Source organism: Coenobita brevimanus, chromosome 6 (assembly GCF_032717465.1).
Source record: "Coenobita brevimanus isolate Jiangsu-jjx chromosome 6, ASM3271746v2, whole genome shotgun sequence".
Classification (NCBI taxonomy): Eukaryota; Metazoa; Arthropoda; class Malacostraca; order Decapoda; family Coenobitidae; genus Coenobita; species Coenobita brevimanus.
Window position 1 is genome coordinate 64,892,011 of NC_136959.1, and position 18,956 is coordinate 64,910,966.

General features: G+C 43.7%; 1 protein-coding gene across 1 annotated transcript in view; it reads right to left on the reverse strand.

The window, feature by feature from the left end:
• Positions 1–18,956, reverse strand: part of LOC145401638 (leukocyte tyrosine kinase receptor-like) — a 161,747-nt gene that overhangs the window by 104,875 nt on the left and 37,916 nt on the right. The window contains 2 exon segments of the mRNA XM_080273833.1: positions 400–546; positions 7,429–7,591. Coding sequence (XP_080129959.1) covers positions 400–546; positions 7,429–7,591 — 310 coding nt within the window.

The window sequence follows — 18,956 nt, forward strand, 5'->3', positions numbered from 1 at the left end:
ATATTTCATGGACATGTTGCATTCAGCCAGTCATCATCAACCTGTCAAGTGCATCTTCGCCTCAGTAAAAAAAAAAAAAACGGAGTATAGGCAGTCCATCATTCCCCCCCCCCACCCTCCTCACGGTCGCGTCAGCTCTAGCATCCTATTTTGGGCTGACAGCAGACGATTTTCTTCAGCTGGGTGAGTCATAGGAACCAGTGCTGAGGTAGTGACTGCCATATCATTTTTTTTTTTTTTTTGCTTCATTTTTGCAGGCACCTGGTAGTCTCTCTCTCTCTTTCTCTCTCTCTTTCTTTCTTTCTTTCTTTCTTTCTTTCTCTCTCTCTCTCTCTCTCATGACAACATCTCTTTACAACAGATAAAAAGCTCACATATATATAAGCTCTTCTCACTCACCATGAAGACGAAGGAGCCGCCTCCTCCCCCGCCGCCGCCGCCCGGAGTGCTGCTCTTCTTGCGTAGCTGGGCCAGGCTGGAGGCGGAGAGGTCGTTGACGATGGGCGGGTCACTCCGGGCCTTGCATGTGTCCCGCTGCTCGGTGGTCTGGTGGGGGGAAGAAGAGGTGTGAGTGAGGAAGAAGAAGAGGAGGTGTGAGAGTGAGGAAGAGGAACAGGAGTAAGTGTGAGAGTGAGGAAGAGGAAGAGGAAGAAGTGGAGGTGAGAGAGTGAGGAAGAGGAAGAAGAGGTGGTGTGAGAGTGAAGAAGAGGAAGAGGAGTAGGTGTGAGAGAGAGGAAGAGGAAGAGGAGGAGGTGAGAGAGTGAGGAAGAGGAAGATGAGGAGGTGTGAGAATTTGGAAGAGGAAGAAGAGGAGGTGTGAGAGTGAGGAAGAGGAATGATAATGAAGAGAACAATAAGAAGAGGTGTGAGAATGAAGAGGAGGAAGAGGAAGAAGAGGTGTGAGAGTCAAGAACAGAGGAGAAGAAGAGGAAGTGTGAGAGTGAAGAAGAGGAAGTGTGACAGTGAAGAAGAGGAAGTGTGACAGTGAAGAAGAGGAAGTGTGACAGTGAAGAAGAGGACGAGGAGGAATAGTCGATATGAGATTATGAAGAGGAAGAGAAAGAAAAGGAGATGTGGATGTGAAAAAGAGGAAGGAAGATAAACAAATGAGAGATAAGAGAGGTATACTGGAGAGAAGAGGGTATAAGAGTGAAGAAGAGGAAGGAAGAAGAGTACTGAAGAGGAAAGAGGAAGAGTATAGAAGAGGAAGGAAGAAGAGTACTGAAGAGGAAAGAGGAAGAGTATAGAAGAGGAAGGAAGAAGAGTACTGAAGAGGAAAGAGGAAGAGTATAGAAGAGGAGTACGGGAGATAAGAGTAGTACAATAAAAGAAACAGGAATACAATACAAAGAAAGGATGGAAGTAAAGAGGAAAGTAAGGAGGGGCGTGAGATAAGGAAATAATTAAAAGATTTCAACCTCTCAATGGATAAGAGGAAGGAAGAGGAACAAACAGAGAAACAAATATCAAGAGGAAGAATAAGATGAAGAGAAGAGGAGGAATAAGATTAAGGAGATTGAAGAAAAAGAAGAAACAAAGAAATTACAAACCCAAGCATAATTATAATGAACAGGAAAAGAATAAGAGGAAGACAATGATTAAAAGAGGACCCTGTAGAGGACAAGGAAGAGGAAAAACTCAAAGGATGAAAAAAAGTATCGTCGGAGAGAAATGGGCCACACATTCACCTACTCTTTATTTAAGCCAATGGAAGAGGAAGAAGAGAAAGAGAGAAAATTAAGAGGAACATGAAGAAAAGAAAAAGAGAAGGAAAATAAGAGTAAGAAGAGTAAGTACGAGAGCAAGAAATCAAAGAAACAAGAGTAAAAAAAAATAAAGAGAAAGACGAGATAAGGAAATAAAGGAAAAAGAGAAAGAAAAAAAATGATAAAAACAAGAAAACGAGAAGAGTCGAAGAAGTGGAAATAAGAGGGAATCAAACAAAAACAATGGAAAATTGAGAGAGAGAGAGAGAGAGAGAGAGAGAGAGAGAGAAGAAAGGCATGACACACGAACCTTGGCCTAAGCCTTGACAATCCTCTTACTTCACAAACTCTCCCTCCCTGTGTGTGTGTGTGTGTGTGTGTGTGTGTGTGTGTGTGTGTGTGTGTGTGTGTGTGTTACTATCTCTCTGTATAACTTGCTCAAATCGTTGCAATTTCTCTCTCTCTCTCTCTCTCTTTCTCTATCAATCTCACGGTATGTAGCCCAAATTAACTCGAGAAGATAAGAGAAAGAAAAAATGAAAAACGAGCGAGAAAAAATGACAGAAGGAAGGAAGGCAATGAGAAAGAGAGGGCAGCTCAAGAAATTCAATAAGGAAGGCAGAACGAGAGAGGAAAAGATAGCAACAAAGGAAGGAATCAAGGAAGTAACGCAGGAAGGCAAGAAAGGGAATGAAGGATGACAAAGGGAGGAAAGAAGGATGGCATGAATGAAGAAATCAATAAAGGAAGGCATGAAGGAAAGGATGGAAGAAAGGAAGCGAGGAAAGAAAGGAGATAGGACAAGGAGAGACGGAAGGCATGAAAGACGACAGTTAGAAAAGGATTAAAGTAGCAGAAATGTTAAAACTGAGGAAGGAAGGGTGGAAGAAACGAACGAACGATGACGCGAAGGAAAGCAGGAAGGAGAAACCGTAACAGAAAAAGGACAAATGAAGGAAAGAAGGAAGAATAAAAAACGAATGGCACATTTGGAATGAATGAATGAATGAAGGAAGGAAAGAAAAGGAAAGGAAGGAAGGAAGGAAGGAAGGAAGAAAAGAAAGAAGGAAGACAGGCAGGGAAAGCTTATACACTAGGGCTTCAACCTCAACCAATTTTACGGCATTTACAAGATCCCCCTCCCATCCCCACATCCCCTCCCCTTCCCCAATCTCTCCTCCCCTCCCCTTACCTCCCCCATACCCCCCTCTCCTCCTCCCTTCCCCTTATTTCCTCTCTCCCCTCCCCTCTTCCCATACCCTCTCTACCCACCACCCCCACCGCCTTGCCTCGCTGTGATGGACGCCCTGTCAGTTCTCTCTCTCTCTCTCTCTCTCTCTCCAGATTCCTCCCCAGGGCATTCCACACCTTCCATTTGCGCCCTCCGTCGTCTTCACTTCATTCCAGCATTCCTCACCCTCTCTCTACTCTCCTTAACCCCCGCAGGCCTGTCTTAGACCGTTTTTAGCTCTCTTCGCTCTCTTTTTTCACCTCTTTTCAACGATTTCTCTACTCTTGCAGCCCTCTTTAAGCCTCTTTTTCTAGTTCACTTTTCTCGTATCCTATCGTGCTATCCTTTTCATATGCTTCTGGGACTAATGAGTAGGTACTGGTGGGGACGATGAAGTCTGTGCGATCTGTGAAACTCATTGTAGTTTCCGCCTCTCTTTTTCCATTTTTAGCTTTGTGTAATTCTCCTAAAGTTCATCTGATTAACTAAACAGCAATTTCCAACACCCATTGAATTTCAACACCCACCAACTTTTTCAGCACCCATTAACTTTTTACGGATTTAATGGTTCTGCTTCTACAATACTCTGCCCACTAAACTCGTACGTGAAATTGGCATCTCTCTATCTCCGACAACTGAGCTGCAACAAGAAATAAATACTGAAACAAGGTGCTGGTCACGAAGAAGTGCTGTGGGAAGCGTGTAGAGCCGTGGTGGTGACTTTTTCTGCCACTGAGCTAAGGAGAGTAAGATACAAAAGGACGAAAATTACCGTCAAGGCGAAGGAACAGCTTTGCCTATCCTCCTGAGATAATTTTTAAGCCATTTTCAATCTTGCGTTGCTCCTCCAGGGCTTTTTTGGCGTCCTTTCAGCCCTCCTCCAGCCCATCTCCTTTCCTAACCCCTCCATAGCCCCCTTCAGCCTTCCCTTTCCTTTTCTATCTCCTATCAACATTTTTTCTCTCTCTCTCTCTAACCCTTTGAGATCCATCGCATCGCTCCCCATAGAACTTTCCCCACCTCTCTTTACCCTTCATATCCTCCCTAACCCTTTCCAACTCTCCAAGACTTCTTGATAATAGCTCTTTTCTGCTCTTACCCTCTCCCCTCTCCCACCCCTCCTTTCCTAAATTAAACATTCCTAAGCCTTCATTTCCTCTCTCTAGGCCTGTCACTGCGGTAGGTCTAGGGGGGCCGAGTTGTAGTGGGCGAAGGAGCAGTATCCCTCACAGTAACACTCTTTATCTAGGCCTGCTGTGGTTAGGATGTAAGTTTAGCCGAGGTGAGGTCAAGGTAATCGTACTGTATGTCAGAAGTTTAGCCGAGGTGAGGTGAGGTGAGGTCAAGGTAATCGTACTGTATGTCAGAAGTTTAGCCGAGGTGAGGTGAGGTGAGGTGAGGTGAGGTCAAGGTAATCGTATGTTACGTCATGTTAGGTCCCTCTTTGTTCTGTGTCCCTCTCTGCTGCAGGTGTGTCAATATGACCCCCACCCTCATCTCTTTACTCACGTCTCTACTTCACTCTGTCTGAAGATGTAGGGGTGGGGTAGGGGGTCGAGGATGGACACTGAGCCCCTTCCCGGACCCACAAGTGCAGTCTCCATTGTACCTATAACTTAACTGAACCTATAAGTACACCCTGTAAAATTTCTGTATTCCTTTGAAAACTATGCCGTCGGGATTGGCGGAGCTGTGCGTCCTCCTGTTAACGTATAATTTGGAGAAGAATGAAATCCTGTTTGATCCTTTTAAATTAAGACCCTTTTAAATTACTCTCCAAACACACCTTCAGCATCATCTGGGCGTAGTCTCTGTGGTGTTGGTAATTCCCTTCACCTCTGTCTATGGCCACGCAAGATTTCGCTTTTTAGAACTACAATACTGTGGATATTTTATTGTTTTCCTGTATTTTTCAAAGCATTGGCTCCGTCACCCAAACCAGGCGCGCTGTCCATAGAGTGTTGGTGACCCTCTTACTGCCCATATCTATTTCTACACATACATACAACAATATACCTTGAAAACCGTGGACGTGCATAGTAAAGAAAGAAACAAAGAGATGTACAGATTTTTGCAATACCAGACGATTTTTTTTAGTTTAGAGTAAAAAATCTAGTTGCCCCCACGGCCCTCTTAAACTTCTCCTGCTCTACTAAAGCTCTATATCCTTTGACCCCTTCAGCTCTCACAACCCATCTTCCAAGCCCTTCCAAGCCAGCTCAAGCTCTCCTTTCAACTCCTTGGCCCTCTTCTAGACCAACTACTTAGCATCGTCTAACCCTCACAGTCCTCATCCTCATCCTTTCTTAGCACCTTCCGGCCATTACAGCTCATCTTAGTTATCCCCCAGCTCTAGCAACGCCTTTCCTTAGCCCTTCTTAGCTCTTGCCTAGCCCTCTCCTTAGCACCTTCCGGTCCTCATTATGGCTCTCTTCCTTAGTCCCTTTCAGCCCTATCCTTCGCCCACCTGAGCCCTCAGTCCTAGTTCTTCTTAGTCCCCAGCAGCCTTAAGCCCTCAGCAGCCCAGCAAAACATGTTCCCGCCTTAATCCTTCTAGCCCTTCCCTCGCATCCATCAATTCATATTACAGCTTCCTTTGATCTCACTCTCTCTCTCTCTGTTTCCTCGCTTTCTTGTGCTCATCTCTCCCTTTCTATCTCTTCGGTCCTTCCTTTCTCCTTGTTTTTTTGGTATCCTCTCCTTTTTCTTCTCTCCATTTTCTTCTCCAACTCTCCTTCCTTCTTTCCCTCCTCCTCTTCCTCCTCCTCCTCTACGAGCGTTCTCTCCCACTTCGTTACGTAATTTCTCTTCACTCTCTTTTACTCCTCCTCCTTTTAGATTTTTTTCTTTCTTGTTCCTCTCCTCCTCTTCTCACTCATCTCCTTCGCTCTTGCTCTACCATCTACCCTTCGTTCGCTCCTTCCTTCGTCTCCATCAATCTTCCTTCTCCGTCCTCTTCGTCTCTTCACTTTCTTATCCAGTTCCATGTTCTTGCTTTACCTTCTTCCCCGTCCTTCCTCCTTTTACCTCCTCCTCCTCTCCTCCTCCCCAGGGTCCCTCGCAATATTGGGGCACAAGTTGACGACATCATTTTTATTGAATTTTTACCCTTTCTTCCTGACACATGTTTCCTTTAGTCCGCCCTTCCTTTTCTCCCCTTCTTTCTTCTCGTTTTCTTCACCTCCTGCTCCTTCTCCTCCTTTTTCTTTTTCTTATTTCTGCATCTCCCAATTCTAATCATTATCCTCACCGCCATTATCGCTTTTGTGTCCTCCTCCTCCTTCTATTCTTGCCTCTTCTTCTCTTTACTCATTCTCCTCTTCCCCCTCTCATCTCTCCTCCCCCTCATACCCCCTCTCTCCCTCCCTCCCCTTCCCTTTCTCCTCTTCCAAGAACTCATGAAAATTGGATAAAAGGCAAAGAAAATCTTCATGCATCTCTCTCTCTCTCTCTCTCTCCTTTTTTTTTTTTTATATATATACAGCATTCAAGCTCTTTTCATTACCATTTTGGTTATTTACAATCTCTCTCTCTCTCTCTCTCTCTCTCTCTCTCCTTATTTTTATATATATATATACAGCATTCAAGCTCTTTTCATCATCATTCTGATTATTTACAATCTCTCTCTCTCTCTCTCTCCCTCTCTCTCTCTCCTAAGGCCATCGTATTATTGGTTGAAGAGTCCAACGCTTCTCCCAGGCTTCTTCCTCCCTCCTTCTTCTTCTATTTCGTTGTTTTGATTCCTCTTGTTCCTCTTCCTCTGCCTCTTTACCTTTCTTCTTCTCCTGTCTCTTTTTTCTTATTCCTCTTCATTCTCTTTGCCTCTTTAGCGTTTTCCTTCTCTTCTCCTTCTACTTCATTTCTCCGTCGTTTCCTCCTCTCCCCTCTTTTTCTTCATCTTCTCCTCCTCTTCTACTTCCTCTTCCTCCTCCTCCCCCCCCTCTTCCTTCTCCTCCTGCTCCTCTTCTTCTTCTTCCTCTTCCTCCTGTTCTTCCTCTTCCTCCGCCTCTCCCTCCTGCTCCTCTTCTTCCTCCTCCTCCTACTCCACTTCTTCTTTCTCCTCCTATTCCTCCTCCTCCTCCTCCTCTCAAAGCCTTCTGAGAGTCGCTTTGGATTTTCAGTGCAGTCGAGAGAGAGAGAGAGAGAGAGACTGCATGTATATAAAATCACAAAAAAATGTGGTCAGTTTCTCTCTCTCTCTCTCTCTCTCTCTCTCTCAATGAACAGCGCAGAACAAAGCATAAATATAACTGGTGAACAAAACCCTGTTGAACTGTAATGGCAAAACTGAAAAAAGTGTTCCTCTGTGTGTGTGTGTGTGTGTGTGTGTGTGTGTGTGTGTGTGTGTGTGTGTGTGTGTGTGTGTGTGTGTGTGTGTGTGTGATCATCCCGCTACGAACAATAAAAAACTGACAATATCGCATCCCAAGCACCTCACTGGGCCCACAAGGTCAGTATGTTCTAGGTAACTCACTCTCCACGCACACTTACCATCTTATGCACCTTCTTACAGGCAGACCGTCCTTCCTGCCCCACCAGGATGTAGAGTTCCGTGTCCGCCCTTAAGTGGAAGGTTGCCCTGGCGGTGGCCCCGTAGGTGATGCGACCCTGGCTCTGTACTCCGCTGCCCCCACTCGCACCTTTGGCCACGATGCTGTAACGGGAGGGGTACAGAGGTTACAAAATGAAGAAACTGATATCGTTACAAAAAAATAAGGTGGAAAAATGAAAAAATGAAAGAGTTACAAAGAATAGTCACTGTTCCTACCAACCCCTTTTGCCACAATGCTGTAACGGGAGGGGTACAGAGGTTACAAAACGGAAGAGACAGATAACGTTACAAAAAATGAGGTGGAGAATTAAAAAAGAAAAAATGAAAGAGTTACAAATAATAGTCACTGCTCCTACTAACCCCTTTTGCCACACTGCTGTAACGGAAGGGGTACAAAGGTTACAAAATGGAGGGAACAGATAGAGGCGTTACACAAAGGAAGAGGTACAGGTTAAACAAAAGTACAGAATTATTGCCCCAACTCGCACCCTTAGACACGATGCTGTAACGGAAGAAGAACTGGAGATACAAAGAGAAAGAGAAAAAATAGGTAAGGGGGAGGCGGTGAAATTACGAAGGAGAAAGAAAGGCTATGAGAGAGAGAGAGAGAGAGAGAGAGAGAGAGAGAGAGAGAGAGAGAGAGAGAGAGAGAGAGAGAGAGAGAGAGAGAGAGATTACAAAAAAAGGGAAAAAAATATAGATGTCAGAGAAGTGATGGAGGAATTACAGAACAGAAAGAAGTGTGATCAAGGAATTGGAAAAATGAAACAAAGGCTGAGATGAGACAGAAATGAAAAATAAAGGCTGTAAGGACAACGATGGAGAGATTACAAAGAAATAAGAAAAACTGTAATGAAAGAAACAAATTACAAAAATGAAAAAACTAAAGGAAGAGTATCAGTTATAAAAATAGCGGTATGGAAGGAAGATATAAGTTAATAATACTGTAATAATAATAGTAATATATAATAATGACAACAATAATAATAATAATAATAATAATAATAATAATAATAGGTTTAAGGATAGATAACCAGCCTACTTCCCTCAATGGCACCGTATGATCGAAAAATTCCCAGTCACCTCTTGGGGGATCGAACCCAAACACATCTGACAGGACCACTACTCCGACTGGGGCGTCCTGACCACTAGACCACCAAGCGCAAAAAATCACAGGTACATTCACCCTCCCAAACTTCACACACCCACACAACCGGGAAATAAACACCCCCCCTGCGCTCATTAGGAGGACTGATGAGGGTAATTAAGGACCTAACGACACAGCACAGGGATGGTGGGGTCGTTAGCCAGAGTGAGAATATTCAGGGATCATTACAAAAATTTCCATGGCACTTAAGGGTGAAATATTTGAGTCCGCCATCGCTGGGTGAATAAGGGTGATGGTGTAGAAAATGGGGTGCCGCTACGGGGGGGGGGGGATGGAAGAGAAAACGGGGTGCTGCCTCGAGGTGTGACCATAACATTTTCACAATTCCCAAGGTAAGTTTTATAGAACATGGGACAAGGACTAATGGAAGGATCGATGGAATTATTATTATTATTTTTCCTTGATGCTCTTCAGGATGCTCGTTATTTCAGATTGTATGTCTTTCAGTCTTATTAAAATGATGTCCAATAATCAAGTTTCAATATACGTAAGTCGCACGAGGCTAAGTTGGGTAAATATGTTTGACGTAGTAGTAATGACTTTCTCTCCCTCTCTCCATTCTTTGTGTAACCATCCATCCACCCATTCATCACTATGTCTATTCATCAATCTATCTATCTGTCTAACCACCCATCCATCCATCTATCCACCTACCAATCCATCTATCCACATACCTATCTATCAATCTATCGTACATACATAAGCCAAGTGTTAGTGAAACATCGACGGTGTTTACAAAAGAGTTTTCTGTCTTCAAATTCTGAATTAGTCAAAAATTAGGACTTAGGGGAATATTTCTCTCTCTCTCTCTCTCTCTCTCTCTCTCTCTCTCTCTCTCTCTCTCTCTCTCTCTCTCTCTCTCTCTCTCAGGTTCTAAAGACACGTGTTGCTCAAGAGTGGTAATCATCTTTTTTATATTAGGAATGAAAAAATTAAAAGAGAAGGCTTAGAGAATTTTTACCCCCCTCCCCCGCTCTCTCTAATCCACCAACATCCTCTTGAAGTGCTCGTTTCACCTGCCTCATCTTTCTCCCCTGCCTGCCTCACATATTACGTACCTGACTCACCTCCTGCCTCACATATTACGTACCTGTCTCACCTCCTGCCTTACATATTACGTACCTGCCTCACTTCCTGCCTCACATATTACGTACCTGCCTCACATACTGCATACATGCCTCACCTCTTGCCTCATATATTACGTACCTGCTTCACATATGACGTACCTATCTCACATCCTGCCTCACATATTATTACGTACCTGCCTCACATTATGTACCTGCCTCACTTCTTGCCTCACATTACGCACTGCCTCACCTCCTGCCTCACATAATACGTACCCGCCTAACCTACACATCCCTGCCTCACCTCGGATTAAGCAGGTAGAAACTTGACGCTAATTGGGGATAAATAGACTCTACCTGCCTTACATCCCCTCCCCTGTAACATTCCATCCCTCCCCCCATTCGTACCCTCCCCTCCCCTCCTGCTTTTTCCTCCCTCATATCTTCCACTCCTCCTTCTCCTCCCCTTTTCCTCTCTCCTTCCCTCCCCCTCCTCCTCTCTCCTCCCCTCCCCTCCCTGTTATCTTATCCCTTCCCACCCTCCTTTCTCACTCCTTCCCGTCGTATCCTACCTTTCTCTCATTTCCTCCGTGTTTTCCCCTCCCCTCTCTCCCTCCCTACCCTTCCCTACCCTCTTCTTCCCTCCTGTTGTCCTTCCCTCTTCTTTCCTCCCATTCTCCCTCACTCTTCTTCCCCTCCCTCATTCATACACTTCCTCCACTCTCCTCCCTCTGTCCTTTTCACTGCTTCCCTCCCCTCCCCCTTCCCATACCTTCTCCCTCCCCTTCTCTTTTTTCTTCTCCCTTCCTCCCTTCTTTTTTCCCTCCAACCCTCTGATCTCCCCCTTCCCTGCTTCTTGATTTCCCTCCTTTTCCCCCGTTTGTCTTCACCTTCTCTCCCTACCATCTTCTTCCTCCTCCTCCTCCTCCCTTCTTTCCTCTCCCGCTCCTTTCCTTCCCTCCCATCTCTTCCCCGTGTGTCTCCTCCCCTTATTTCTTTCCTCCCTCTACTCACCTCCTTTTCCCCTCCCCTTCTCTTCCCTCCCAGCTTCCTTTCCCCTCCCTCTTCCCACTCCTCGTTCAGTCTCTCTTCTACCACCTATCCCCCCCTTCTCTCTCTCTCTCTCACACACACACACACACACACACACACACACACACACACTCGAGCATTGGTGTTTCACTATGAGAGAGAGAGAGAGAGAGAGAGAGAGAGAGAGAGAGAGAGAGAGAGAGAGAGAGAGAGAGCACTTGAACTTCGAGTCAGCATAGTCAAGCTCTGGATAAACATTTGAGTTGGGGAACTGTGCGGATAGATAGAAAGAGACAGACAGACAAATAGACAGATAGATAGACAGACTGACAGACCATTAGACTAACAAACAGACAGATAAATCGATAAACAGACAGACAGACAGACAGCTTGATGAATAGACAGTTATGCTGACAGATGGAATGATTAGATAGATACGTAGATAGATAAAATGACTGATGGATGAATAAACAGATGAATGGATGGATGGATGGACGGATAGAAGGAAGGAAGGAAGGAAGGATGGATGGATGGATGGATGGATGGATGGATGGAAGGAAGGATGGATGGATGGAAGGAAGGATGGATGGATGGATGGATGGATGGATGGATGGAAGGAAGGATGGATAGGTGGACAAAGACAGACAAATAAACAGTCTACATGGACAGAATGATGATACATAGGTTAAGTAACTGATATATGTATGTATGTATGTATGTATGTAGGCCATGTAGACAGAAAGACAGACACAAGTAAACAGACAGATCTCTCTCTCTCTCTCTCTCTCTCTCTCTCTCTCCATTAACCCCACGTGCCGGAACCATTTCAGAGATTTTACTTAATTTTTCTAAGAAGGTCAGATTAGTAATAATAATAATGATAATAATAATAATAATAATAATAATAATAATAATAAACGACTAACTTTCTACATCAACCATTACACCACAAAGAATAATGAACTTACATTTTTCTTCAACATCAATGCCAACCCCAATCACTACAATGAAATAAGCATTCCCTTTTTCCTCACAACATTAATTTCTAATTCTAAAAATAAAATACACATTCCCGTTTTTTTCTCAACATAAAACATCACAAGAAAATTAACCTCAAAGCATCACAAAGAAAAAACAATAAACACTCCCATTTTTCCCTCACAACATTGATCTCCACATCATATAATATAATAACATAAAATAATCATGCAGGGATTAGGTAGCACATGTGATGAAGAAGAGGGATTTGCATGACATATTATGAGGATTTAAAAGAGAGCTGTTGTATTGAGCACCAGGATTTACTGTCCATCTATCTATCTGTGTTGTTTTTTATCTATCTGTGCGTGGGAAAAAGTGCTATGATGGTGATGGTGATGATGATGATGGTTAGTAAAGATGGTGATGGCAGTAATGATGGTAATGATGAAAACAGGAGCTGATGATGATGATGATGATGATGATGAAGAGGTTTATTAAAGATGGTGATGGCGATAATGATGATTGACAAAAGTTACTGGTGATGATGATAGTAATGTTAATGGCGATGATAATGATGGTGACAATAATAATGTTGCTTATAAAAGACGTTCCTGTTCCTGATGATGATGATAAATGATGATGATAATGATGATGTCCGTATCCCTACAATTTTCACTATCATCCTCACTCGCTTTCATCACCATCCTTCCATAGCTCCTGCACTCAGAACAATGCTATCACCACCACAACACCACTATCACAACCACTAAATCCACCACACAACCACCACATTCACTACCACAACAGCAGCAGCAAAGACATCCCCACACCAACCACAAAACCAGCACATTCACCAACACGATCACCACCACCACCACTGCCATCATCATCATCACCATCACTATCATTATTAACACCATTACCATATCCACCAACGCCATCACCATCATCACCATCACCATTACCACCACCACCACTACAAACAACAACAACAAACAACCACAACCACTACAACATAACCACCACATCAAATAACCACAGCAACTAGTTATTACCATCATTACAATCACCAATACCACCATGATCACTACCACCATAATCACGACACCCACGACCACCACCACAACAACAAGAATAGTTGCTACCACAACCACCATTATCCCGGCCACCACCACAACAACAACACTGCTACCATCCTCACCACAACTACCATCACAACAACTAGCACAACATATCCTCACCACCACGAAAACACCCCTACAAACACACACACACACACACACACACACACACACACACACACACACACACACACACACACACACACCGTGATTCCATTAACACATTACCTCACTCAATCACCCAATCACCATCCCCTCATTCACCAATTACATTTAGCACACACCTGGCTCAATTACAAGATTACCTGTTCGCGCATTACACTGATTAAGTTTATTTTTTCAAGGTAATCCGGTTAATTTTGATGGTGAGCAATTTGTCTTAATTTCGTTGTGATTTCGTGTTCTGATCGTGTTTTGGATGAAGGGTGCTTTTGAATCTCTCTCTCTCTCTCTCTCTCTCTCTCTCTCTCTCACTCACATTATTCTAAGAAAACGGTAAATGCTTAGAGGTGAAGTAAATGAATGTTATAACATTCTTCAGTCATGTAACAAAGCAGACACACAACTTCACTATAGCTCCTCATCCTCCCAATGTGTTTGAGAAGAGCGCAAAAACTCACACACACACACACACACACACACACACACACACACACACACACACAGGAGTGATGAAACAAACCACAACAATACGCAATCTGTCGTTCGTATCATAAATCATCCAACATCAAGTTACAACACTATATACAATGTGTAACTACCTTTTACTAACATCGTCTTTTAAATAAGCCTGTATTACGTTAGTGCTCCCAGTCTGAAGGTAATATTTGACGTAAAATAAGTACACAAGCTAGAGAGAGAGAAAAAAAATTCTTCTTCATTTCCAAACTACATGATCTCAAACTTTAACCTCAGCACTAGTTTCTGTCTGTCTTATGAAATTTCCTCCCAGTTCCTTCACCCAATTTACCTGCAAAGGCGGAATACTGGAGGCTTTGGGGGATGGGGTCAAAGCCTTCTTGCTCTTATTAAAAGTTTTTGTTGCTTCTGCCAATATCTTAAGACTCTATTATGGACCAACCACCTCCTTGGGACCCTAGGATCTGTAGGGTCTGTGTAACTCTCTCTCTCTCTCTCCCTCTCTCCCTTAGGCAAAGGAATGAGAAAGCCGGATTAACTCTGCAGATCTTCAAGTCACTCTGTCTTTCCCAAATCCCCCCTTTGGATTTAACACTCTAGTATTAATCCCCAGGGTCCATATGAGAGAGAGAGAGAGAGAGAGAGAGAGAGAGAGAGAGAGAGAGAGAGAGGTTGTGAATGTGTTACCATGGCAATTCAAAATTCTCTCTCTCTCTCTTTCTCACTCTCTCTCTCTCTTTCTCTCTCTCTTTTCACCTTTGTTTCCTCGTCTCTCATCCCCATCTCCCTCCCAGTGTTGTACAGGTGCCACGAAAACAACCCCAATTCCCTCTGACCTTAGGGACGAAAATACATGTATATTTCAATTTATTTCTCCCCTAAACTCCCTCATGACAGATACAACTCTAGTGCTATGTTAACTAGGTGGGTTATAGGAGCCAGCGAGACAACTGCTTGGCACCCATTTACGTACTCAATACCCATCTCAGCTGAATATAATAGCCTGGTGTCTGTTGGAGCGCTAGAGCTGTCCCACTCATGAAAGGGTTAATTACTGCGTCGATATGCGTGTCTAAACCATACATTGGTCTATTCACGTATTTACTCAGAGTTCATTCATTAACTCATTCATTCATCCTTTAACAGTTCATCCACTCATACTCGTATGTATTTTTTTGTTGTCTGTTTATCTATACTGCATTTGTCAGTTTCTTTCTCATTATCAAAATATATATACATAAATACAGCACACACACACACACACACACACACACACACACACACACACACACACACACACACACACACACAACACCTAATAAGTATGACTACCTATCTGTCTGTCTGTCTGCCTATTCAACCATCCGTCCACCCAGCCAACCAACCAGACAACCAACCAACCATCCATCCATCCATCTATCGATCTATCTATCACGAGAGGGAGTGTACCGCAGAACACCTTCATTTAATGAAATATTAACGTTTCTAAATAAAGTAGGGGGAGAAGGAATAAGAGGAGACGGAGGTAGGGGATAGGATAAGCATTTGGAGAGGAAGATGATAAGAGAGGAAGGTGAAGAGAGACGAAGAAGAAGGAAGAGAGAGAATTAGGAGGAGGAGGAGGAGGAGGAAAAGAGGAGGTGAAAGAAAGGGAAGGATTTAGAGTCTTAACTTGGTGTGTTTTCTTTTACACGTGAGAGAAGTGGGATTACGAGGAGGAGGAGGAGGAGGAGGAGGAGGAGGAGGAGGAGGGAGGAGGAGGAGGAGGAGGAGGGAGGAGGAGGAGGAGGAGGAGGAGGAGGGAGGAGGAGGAGGAGGAGGAATGCTCATCAAAAACTCGAACCTCTGCCTTTCTTTCTCTGCTTCACCTTCTCTACCTCACCTGCCTCACCTCGCACCTGTCTCACCTCACACCTGCCTCCCTTTACACATCTACCTCCCCTTACACACCTACCTCACCTGAAACCAACCTCACCCACACACCTGCCTCATCTCACACCTGCTTCACCACGCACCTACCTCATCTCACACCTGCTTCACCACACACCTGCCTCGCTTATTTCTTACCAACTACCTCCTCTTACCTTATTAGTTTACCTGCCTCACTCCTGCCCCATCTCTCATTTCTCATCTTTCACCTTCCCCCACTCCACACCCCTCTTCCTCCCTCTTCTACCCCTTTCCTCCTAGTTCCTCTCCCAGCCTTCCCTCTCTCTCTCTCTCTCCTTCCCCTCCATCACCCCACACCTTCCTCCACCCCTCACCCTCATCCCCAACTCCCCATCACCCCCAACGACTCAAATTCAGTGCTTGTTTGTTCCTACCTGACAAAAATCCCTATCCTCTTCCAGCTCAACTGAAGGTCAGGTGAGGTCAGAATGCAGGATCAATTAACAGGTAACCAATGACACCTGTGTTCCGGTCGAGTAAGCAAGCTCCCTAACACTTCTTCCTAAGCGATTTATTTTGCTTATTATACCCTGACCCATATTATCGTCGGGTGAGGAGGCGCCCACGCACTTCTTCTTTAGCGATTTATTTTTTGGATATGGCTGGTTAATATCCTTCTATAGGTTATTTATGCAGAGTATGAAGATGTTTGAAGGATATATATATAATACAGAATAGGACAGTAAGATGTAATAAGCAAAATAAATAGCTTGGGAAATGGTGTTAAGGAATACGGTCTTTGGACTAATTCCTACCTTATAATCCAAGACGTCGATTAAGGAAGCTCCCTAACACCTTCTCCTAAGCGATTTATTGAGCTTAGAACACCTTGCCGTCCAATTCTGTGTTACTTAAATAATTCTATTATCATCATCTTTAAGATAACCAACGTACATAGCGATATTCATAGCCGTATTCAAAAATAAATCGCTATGGAAGAGGTGTTAGGGAGCTTCCTGAACCGCCGAGAATACGAGGCTAATAATTCTAGTTGCGAGTGGCCCAGTTCCGTCAGATGAAAACAAATTATATTCTCACGCTATTCTCTTCAGTTTCCCTAACACCTTTTCCCTACCGAATTATTCTCGCATATGGCACGCTAATATTTAAAACTGATACATATTCCAACAACATCGATAATAACAGTTGTAATTCCAGGTTCATCTGAAATGTAAACCCAGTGGACTGCAGGACGAAGTTGCCCCTCTCCTGCAGTCGACCATCTTCCTTCTGCATGTAGATCAGCCGACCGTTTATATCAATGCCACCACATGAAGGCGTCTCTCATTATAAACACCAATAATAAAATGAATAAACAGCGTACAGGAAAACGTTACGGTCTAATGCGTAAACAAAATCGCTAGGGAAAGAGGTTAGGAAGCCCTCCCCCCCTCCACTAAGCCACTGAAATACGGACCAAAGCCACTACCAAAAGGGGCTTAGAATGGGGTGCTGTCCTAGGCTTACATGGAGAAGTACAGAAGTGGGTAGTGTGTGTGTGTGTGTGTGTGTGTGTGTGTGTGTGTGTGTGTGTGTGTGTGTGTGTGTGTGTGTGTGTGTGTGTGTGTGTGTGTGTGTGTGTGTGTGTGTGTGTGTGTGTGTGTGTGTGTGTGTGTGTGTGTGTGTGTGTGTGTGTGTGTGTGTGTGTGTGTGTGTGTGTGTGTGTGTGTGTGTGTGTGTGTGTGTGTGTGTGTGTGTTTTCCTGGGAAGCTGACACAAAAGACTCTGCACATGACGAAAAGAGGACAAGTAGGTGTTGAGAGAGAGAGAGAGAGAGAGAGAGAGAGAGAGAGAGAGAGAGAGAGAGAGAGAGAGAGAGAGAGAGAGAGAGAGAGAGAGAGAGAGAGAGAGAGAGAATATATATACATGAAGTCTCCATCATCTCAAGTTGAATGTCCAGCTCTTTTACCAAACTAAGCATAACATCATTTTTTCCTCCGGGCTAAGCATGATGTGTGGAGAGACGGATGTGGTGTGGCGTGGTGTGGTGGTGGGGATGAGGTTAATGTGGTACAAGTGTAATGTGGTACTGGTAGGGATTAGTCTGTGTTGGTGTGGGTCTCTCTCTCTCTTTCTCTCTCTCTCTCTCTCTTTCTCTCTCTTACTAATCTAACATTTGGCCTACATTTCACAAAAGCCTTTCCAAACTCGTGTTCCTCTCTCTCTCTCTCTCTCTCTCTCTCTGCCTTTCAAACTAGCTCTAATCCATTCTTTTACACCTTACTTTTGCTCTCTCGCTTCCTGGATTCTTTTGCTAATCTCAACAAGTATTTTTGCTGCTTTTCCTTGCACTCAATACCTTTCTCCCTCTTTGGGTTTAAGTAGATTCACCTCTCTCTCTCTCCCTCTCTCTCTCTCTCTCCTTGTCTTATCGATTTTTTTTCGGAATGGGCGAAATAGATATACTTTTTATCTACCTCCGCACTACTAGGCCGCTCTCCCAAGGCAAGTAAAATAGCCTCCATCAGCAAGAATAAAAAATTGGCGTAACTGTAATAAAGACGTTACATAAAGACGTAATAAAGACGTAGTGAAGACGTTAATTAACGAATATGAACGTTAAATAAAGACTTAATATGGAGGTTAAATAAAGACGTTAAATAGACGTAATGTAGACGTGAAATATAGACGTAATGAAGATGTTAAATAGACGTAATGTAGACGTGAAATATAGACGTAATGAAGATGTTAAATAGACGTAATGAAGACGTTAAATAAAGGCGTAATAAAGACGTTAAATAAAGACGTAATAAAGATGTTAAAGAAACGATAAATAAGAAAAATAAATCACTTTTATTATTTAGGCCCGAGCACCTGACTGGGACCACGAACACCGTCTTGTCTGCGTATCTATGTAACACTTTTATTTCCTTAGCTGTCCCCTATTTTTAGCTGCGGTACCAAGCATGTCAGGCTGTTTTTCTAGCTGTCTGTTAGCTTTATTTTCCTTCCCACGCTGTTTTTCTTGCCGACTTCTAGCTTTCACTTGCTTTTTTTTTTCCCATTTACCTGTCCTCACGTTTCTACTGGCCGAGTTTTAGCTTTCTCTTCCTTTTTTTCCGCTTAGCTTTCTCACGCTGTTTTTCCGGCTGACCTTTAGCTTTCCACAGCTTTCTTTCACACGTTTCTCAACCTGACTTTTAGCTTTCCCTTGCTTTTTTCCTCAGCTTTCTTTATATATATATATTTTTGCTGACTTCTAGCTTTCCCTTCCTTTTCTCCCTTGCCTTCTTTCTTTAACCTTCCTTGCTTTCTTTCCTATCTTTGATTTAGATAAGTATATTTCTCACTCTCTCTCTCTCTCTCTATTAAACTGGTATACATCCTGCATTTCGCAAGAGCCTTTCCAACACATGTAAACTCTCTCTCTCTCGCTAAAAATATTCGTGCATTCCTTTCACTGCATTCCTCCCTTCCTCCCTCCAGCATTCCTCTTTCATTTCTTTCATTCCTGCCTCGGCCTTTTCATTGCATTCATTCTCCTCCCCATCCTCCCCCTCCTCTTCTTCCTC